The sequence below is a fragment of the Vidua chalybeata genome, chromosome 1 (genome assembly GCF_026979565.1).
Source record: "Vidua chalybeata isolate OUT-0048 chromosome 1, bVidCha1 merged haplotype, whole genome shotgun sequence".
Lineage (NCBI taxonomy): Eukaryota > Metazoa > Chordata > Aves > Passeriformes > Viduidae > Vidua > Vidua chalybeata.
The window spans coordinates 148771881-148779480 of NC_071530.1; the positions used below are offsets into that span (position 1 = coordinate 148771881).

A 7600-nucleotide genomic window follows, 5' to 3' on the forward strand; every position below is an offset into this window, starting at 1 on the left:
TCCCCGATTTGGGAGACGTGAAGAAAAATAACAGCATAAAAGGAACTGAACAAGCTTTAGCCTTGACCTTCAGTCATCTTCAAAAAAATGGACAACATTTCCCAAAGGGAAAGGAGCTGGAGAGATGGCAGCACAAGCTGGCCTCAGAGTCTCAGACAGAAGCTGACCAAGCCCAACAGCAGCACGGCCTTAGGGCCAGAGCAGGATGGGGAGTGCTCAGCCCGGTCACTCACAGCCTCCCTTCTCCTGCCAGGGGCAGCTCCTGCTCCCTTTGTCCCTTCTCTGGGAGACAGTGACTCACAGAGGCAACTACACCTGGCCAAGCTCTCAGCTGGCAGAGGGGAAAACAGCAGCTCTGAGGAGCTCAGAGGGTCCTTCACCTGTGCCTTCCCACCACCAAGCTCAATACCCTCAGAAGTCCTCGTAGTTTGATGAAGGTTCATTTGTATATTGAAATTTCTTTCTTATGAAAGACCCCAGTAGTATTTTTAAGAAATTCACTGCCGGAGTAATATCAGTTGTCTCCACAAGATGTCACAAGACAGTAAGGATCAAGAAAGAAACCAATCCTTCCAGACATCCAGGCAGCATCCCAAGATATTTGTGCTTCCTTTCAGATATAACATACACACAGTGGCCTCACATAAGATGTAATCTCAAGAGAATTATACAGCCTAAGAGATACAGATTATCTGCAATAGCTAACTACAAATTATGTCCCCAAATACAGTAATTTTGGAATTTATCATATACTGTTGTTATCCTTGCACTTCCAACTGCTCATGATGCTATATTTTATTAATAAATCAGGATCATCTGTAGGCTTGGCCTTATGTACTGGGCAAATTCTGTATAAGATAGTAACATTTAGCCAATAAACTCCCTGTGTTTTCCATTTAATGATTCTTCATGGGTACAGTCCTTTCTCCCCTAAATTCCATGTGAATTATTATTGTATATTCTGAAAAAGCTCCTGCTTTTCTCTCTCATATTGAGATAATCTAGTGGCCTCAGCAGATTTCTTACCAATACAAACCATCAGGCATGTTGTTTGTGAAGCATATTGGAAACTGTTGGATTGAAACCATTAATGAATTGATGCAAACGATGTGTCATCACTTCTGGAAGTGCTCACTCACCCTGCAGCTCTTACCCAAACAGGCACAGACAAACTTCTGGAGCAAACATTGCCAGCATCAAAACCCCATCCACAAGCATGTTACAACTTTCCTATGCAGCAGGCCCACAGTGTAAGTGTGGGGAATGTGTTAATAATGAAGATGCAGCCCCATCATCACTTCATAGTTTACACGTGCCCTCCACACCTCCCCCACAGCTCTGACAAGTGTCAGGATGACCAAACACATTCCCTGGGACTGTACTACAGCTGCAGAGGTGTTGAGCAGCCTGCCATTACAGTTTGGGTTAACAGCTTTGTAGGCAGTGGCCTGTAATCGGGATACACACAGTTGCCATTAAGAACAAGCTCCCCACCCTCCTGTGCCAGCCTGGAGCTGAGGAGCCATGATGAGAGGTGAGGAAGGTGAAACCCCAGGGCTGCTCCTGCCTGTGCTGGGGCAGCAGGAATCCACCCAGGTGGGAAGACTGACTGGAAAGCACTGGAGCTGCTCAGCACAAAATGACCAGGTGGAAAAGGACCTGGAAGTGCTGGTTGACAGCAGCTGAACGTGAGCCAGCGTGTGCCCAGGTGGCCAAGGAGGCCAGTGGCCTCCTGGCTTTCTCTGTCAGCACTAGTGTGGCCAGCAGGACCAGGGCAGTGACTGTCCCTCTGTGCTGGGCACTGGGGAGGCCACACCTCGAGTGCTGTGTGCAGTTCTGGGCCCATCAGTTTAGGAAGGGCATTGAGGTGCTGGAGCATGTCCAGAGATGGGACACAAAGCTGCTGAAGGGGCTGGAGCACACATCTGATGAGGAGCAGCTGAGGGAACTGAGGCTGTTTAGCCTGGAGAAAAGGAGGCTCAGCGGTGTGACCTTATCACTCTACAGCCACTGGTCACAGGTTGGACTCGATGATCTCAGAGACCTTTTCCAGCCTACTTGATTCTGTGAAGGGACTCGCAGCCGCCGGAGCCTCAGCGCGCCCGGGCACCCCCAGGCCCGCTGTCCGCCCGCGGCGGGGAGGAGAGAGGCGGCGGGGCCGGGGGTGCTGCAGTGTCCCTGGGCCGTCCCAGTATTGCAGGGCGCTGTAGGGAGCTGTAGTCCCGGCTGGAGGCGGGTCCCAGTATTGCAGGGCGCTGTAGGGAGCTGTAGTCCCGGCTGGAGGCGGGTCCCAGTATTGCAGGGCGCTGTAGGGAGCTGTAGTCCCGGCTGCGGGCGGGTCCCGGTGCTGTAGGGAGCTGTAGTCCCGGCAGCCGCCGCCTACAGCTCCCGGCGGGCCGTGCCCTCGCTGCCGCGGGGACGGGCCGAGATGGCGGCGGCGCGGCTGAGCGGCACCGAGAACCGTCTGGTGTCGCTGCCTCTGTCGCGGATCCGCGTCATCATGAAGAGCTCCCCGGAGGTCTCCAGCATCAACCAGGACGCGCTGTTCCTCACCGCCAAGGCCACGGTACCGGCTCGCCCTGCCCTGCCCTCGGGCCCCCCGCGCCTCCCCTTCCCCGGCTGAGGGGCCTCTGCCTTCGGAGCGCTCCCGCGGCCCCGGGCCGGGCTCCCGCTTCCCTTCTCTGTCTGCATCCCGAGACGGAGCTGACCTTAAAGCTGCCCGAGTCTAGAATCATAGAATGGCTTGTGTTGGAAGGAACCTTAAAGAACATCTATTTCCAAAACCCTGCCACGGCCAGGGACACCTTCCACTGTCCCAGGCTGCTCCAAGCTCCGGCCAACCCGGCCTTGGACACTTCCAGGGATGGGGCGGCCACAGCTTCTCTGGGCAACCTGTGCCAGGGCCTCACCACCCTCAGAGGGAAGAATTTCTTCCTAATATCTGATCTAAGCCTACTTTCTGTCAGTTTGATGCCATTCCCCCTTGTCCCGTCACTACATGCCCTTGTAAATAATCTTTCTCCATCTTTCCTGTAGACTGCCTTCAGGTATTGAAATGTAATGAGTCTCTGCACAGAGTGCCCAGTGTATGTGCAGTTAAATATGGTGCTTCTGCCTTTAGATAGGGATCAGAGATATGTGTGAATTCTTTGTCTGACTATGCAGTTTTGTTTTAATTTTTAGGAGCTTTTTGTTCAGTATTTGGCTACATACTCCTACAAACATGGCAGAGGGAAGGAGAAGAATGCTCTGACTTACACTGACCTGTCTCATACAGCAGAAGAGTGTGAGACCTTTCAATTCCTTGCAGGTATTGACACAAGGGTAAATCCCTTTGGAAAATGAAATCTTGCTCTTAATGCTCTGTTTTGTGAGGACCCAATTCTCCTACATGTCATTGATCTCTTTAGCATTTAACTGGAACTCATGAACTACTTTCCTAAAAAAGTAGTTTCCTAAACTATTTCTCTGTGAATAGGGATTTTTCTGCTGCCTCTAAATTAAACAGTTATACTGTATACAGGTCTCAGGATATTGCCGTAAGCATTTCCTAAATTTCAGCAGTTCCATCTGAAAGCTTTCAGCCTGTGAAAGAAGATCATTGCACATCTTTAGGTGAGAAGTTATGTGGACCAAAAATGACACATAGGAATCTATAATTTTGAGAAAAGAAGCTTCATCATATGGTCCCTCTATGTGCCTGGATACACACACAGAGACCTTTTTACTGATACTTGGATTTTATATCAATGGCTCGTTGGATCTAAGGCAGTTGGGCACTCTGTTTTACATCAAATAATTCACATCAGCAGACAGTAAAAGTTGCCACTAATCAGTCACAAAATAGAGTCCTTATCTTTGATTACTTTTACCATAAATGGGTAGCTCCCTCCTACTCTTACAGCAGTGTGTGGGTCAGGCTGACTTACCTGGTTATTCACCTAAGGTTGGTTAAAAATATTAATATTTCTTTTTGACTTAATTTCTTTAGTAATTTGGATGCAACAGTATTAATGAGGCAATACAAGTATTCAAATTGACTAAAAGGGCAACAATTCTGCCTTTCAGATATCTTGCCAAAGAAGATCCTAGCTAGCAAATACCTAAAAATGCTTGAAAAAGAGAAGCGAGATGGAGAAATGAGGGAAGACGATGATGAGGCTGAGGAGGAAGAGGATGAAGATGAAGATGTTGGTGATGGTGTTGGATCTTAAGGCCAATGGAGAATTGTTTCATAGTTGATCCATTTTCTATTGTATAAAGGATGCTATTTTTGTGACTGAGAATCCAGATGCTGGATGTATTTATACACTGAGCCATCCACTTTTGCTTTAAGAAGTTTAGAAATTGAACGTTATACTCGTTGGAGAATGGAATTCTTCCCTCAGAAACACAGTGGGGTAGGAAGAGACACTGCAAACCTGACAGCAGAGCTTGGTCAGGTGATTTGAAATTACTTTGTCAGACAATCATTACCCAAATCTAAAATTTCTTACAGGCAGCTTTCAGTTCAAAAGCTCCAAAAGTGGACCAAGTCCAATAAAAAGGTCTGTAAAAACAGCCATGTGGGCACCTAAATGGGAGAGGAGGAGATCCATCCCAAGAGCTAATGGTGGTTCTGTAGCTGTGATGGTAAATGGGGTAGAAAATTATGTACATTTGTGCATCCAGAACCCTTTTCTTGAATGAACTCCACTTCTGCAGTTTCTCTTGCCAAAATGCACATTGAAGTCTGTTAATTGTGGGTTCTTGAGAAAAAGCAGTTCCATTACCATGTGAGTGACAGAGATGGATTTTTCATGTGGTTTTGGTTTGCTTTTCTTTTTTTTTTTTTTTTTTACTACAGAAATGGCAACCGTCCTGTGTAGAACTTTACATGCAACTTTTTAAAATAAATGTTTTGTATGAAAACTTGACAATGGATGCAGAAACTTCCTGTAGTTCTTTCCAGTTTCAGTCACACACGTGGTCAATGTGGCAATGTCTGAGAGAGAAAGTGACCAAGATCTGTCCCCAGGGGTGAAAAATGCCCCAGGTAAGCACAGGAATGTTAACACATAATAAGAACCTCCCACTCCAAAAAGGCTGGGCAGTAAATCAGCCAGGAATTTGTCTCAAGCAACATCCTAATTTGGAGGGCATGGTAAAGAGTTACCACAAGTGAACAGCTGAACAGCTTCTCTTGGGTTGAAGGCACAACCACACTCAGTTTCTCTTAAAACTTAGCAGGGAGCTCCAGCATATCCACAATCCAGCACATTCCATATTCTAAGAAAGCCAAATGGAGCTTTGGCAGGTAGGGTCAGGGACTGGCAGAGCTAATGAGCCACACCAGAAATGCTCCTGCTATTTCACCAGATCAGAGGATGCTGCACTGTAAAAAATGTTCCTGAAATGAAAATCGTATTGTACCAGGAATTCTGCAGTGAGTGCTGAGTGGGGCTGGATCCCTGGGTAAAGGCAGAACTAAACTATTGTTCCAAGAGTTGGTTTGTGTTGTTTTTTTGGGTTGTTTTTTGGGTTTTTTTGTGTGGGATTTTTTGTTTGTTTGTTTGGTTTGTTGCTTTTTGGTTTGTTTTTTTTTGTTGTTGTTGTTGTTGTTTTTTTTATATTATTAAAAGTGCATGGAGCTGTGTGGAAAAATGAGTGTGGAATGCTGTTTGAGGGGAGGGGCTGCCAGTTATTTGGGAAGCAAAAAAAAGCCACCACCACAAAATTGCACAGTGAATCTCTAGCAGAAACAGGGATGAGGGCAACAAGCAAATACTTGAGCCATGGATGGGTCACAACCAAAGAGAAGAACATCCTGAAACAGCCCTGGCAGCCCCATCCCCACCCCTGCACCCTGGGGAGAGGAGGCAGGAAAAGAAGGGGGGAAGGGACTGGGAAAGGGTTGGAAGATGTTTTAAATTTTGGCTTGGCTTCTCACCATCTAATTCCACCTAATTTGTCAGTAAATTATATCATTTTCCCTCCAGTCACATCTGTTTTGCCCATCACAGCAACTTTTCAGTGACCTCGAGTCTGCACCTCAACCCTTGAGCATTTTAATCCTATTTTCTCCCTTTGTGCAAACTGCATCATTAACAGGAACTTCCTCAAAAGTGACAAAGTATCTTGACCTGTTAAAGGTGTTGTGGGATTTTAGGCAGTGGAACACAGGCCAGGGGACACTTTTGGATTAATTATTACTATTACAGACACGTTTCTATCTTTTTCCCTCCACAACACCAGCTTGTGAGACCCTTCCCCACCCCAACCAATGCTGCTCAAAGGACATGAAATTTCCTCAACTTGTTAAAATGACAAAAGAACTATGTGTAAATCACCACATTTCATCCCTCTTAGAAGTTTCATGTGGGATCATGAACATATTCTGTGAATTCCTGAGCTCAGAAGAATGTGCACACCCTTCTGGATTCATTCAGCCAGACTCCTCGATGGGGACTTCAGAGCTGCCAAAATTTGCCACAGCCCTCTCCAAGGCCCTGCAGCTGCCAAAGCTTGTTGCCATCAAACCAGTGAAGGGTTTTTTGTTTTCCCCAAGAGCCTGACACAGAGCAAAACCTCATCCAATTCAAACTGGTATTTCAAAACACAAGGGAAAAAATAAAAGGAAGAGACAGCTCTGAGAGTATTTCATATTACTGAGTAAAACCAATCTGTGTGTGCAGGCTTGGGCTCCCAAGGGAAGCTCCTTGGCATCCTTGCAATTCTGTTGGATGCTTTATAGTCACCACCAGGTGCTACATTTTCTTCATTTAAAAATTGATTACTGTAAGGATTCACTCAAAAAGAAAAAAAAAAAAATTCAGGCATGTGGTTTCCAAAATGTTCATCTTCCAAAAACAATTTCAGGATTATAACTTGTAAGCAGTTAAAGCAGCACGGATTGTCTCTGGCTGGGCATGGAGAGGGTGGAAGCACAGGGAAACATCCAAACACAAACAAGGGCAGAAATGCAAGGGAGGGCAATAGACCAGAGATTTTGGCAGAGTCTCACAGTGCACAAGTAACTGCAGAAAATAGCCAAATATTAAATGAAAAGACATCAAACAATATCTTGTAAAGATGAGGAATTTTATTTTATTGACATACTATGAGGCAAAACAAAATCGACACCATACAAAATAACTTTATAAAATATCATTCACATCATTATTTTGTCAGGAATTACAGCATTCTGAGCTTGTTACAAGTCTTATGTTTTGAGGTGAAAAACACTATGCTAAATCTTTAGTATTAGTTGTATATATACAGTAAGAAACCAGAACAGAACCTGTTAGGTTTTTCATGAGTTTATTGCAAAAGTAGTGCAAACTATTTTACCTTGCAAGCTGTAAAACAAACTTGGAAAAGGACCCACCTAAGCTTAAAAACATGACAATAAATGCTCAATTTCACAGCCTTTGAAGCTTCCTTCAACAGTTCTCAAAAAAAAATTCCCCATCTCTGCACATTTTTAGATTTTCACTGACTCGGAAATGAAGGAGTAGAGGGTGGACCTGCAGTAGGGAGCAGGCAGAGAGCAGGAGGGTCCTGCTCCAATGTGGGCACTGCTCTTACCCATGGATTTGGGGAATCACCCCAAAACACCCAA

At 45.6% G+C, this 7600-nt stretch overlaps 1 protein-coding gene across 1 annotated transcript; it reads left to right on the forward strand.

The window, feature by feature from the left end:
* The first annotated feature begins 2281 nt into the window (after positions 1 to 2281).
* CHRAC1 (chromatin accessibility complex subunit 1) lies at positions 2282 to 4919 on the forward strand. Its single transcript, XM_053953187.1, has 3 exons — positions 2282 to 2566; positions 3184 to 3310; positions 4069 to 4919. The coding sequence occupies exons 1-3, from the start codon at positions 2429 to 2431 to the stop codon at positions 4212 to 4214; spliced, it is 411 nt and encodes a 136-aa protein (XP_053809162.1). The 5' UTR covers positions 2282 to 2428; the 3' UTR covers positions 4215 to 4919.
* Positions 4920 to 7600: the final 2681 nt, after the last annotated feature.

Coding starts and splice junctions, on each gene's coding strand:
- CHRAC1 (XM_053953187.1), top strand. CDS start 2,429: ATGGCGGCGGCGCGGCTGAGCGGCACCGAGAACCGTCTGGTGTCGCTG. Junction 2,567..3,183: donor TCCTCACCGCCAAGGCCACG/GTACCGGCTCGC, acceptor TTTAATTTTTAG/GAGCTTTTTGTTCAGTATTT. Junction 3,311..4,068: donor GACCTTTCAATTCCTTGCAG/GTATTGACACAA, acceptor TCTGCCTTTCAG/ATATCTTGCCAAAGAAGATC.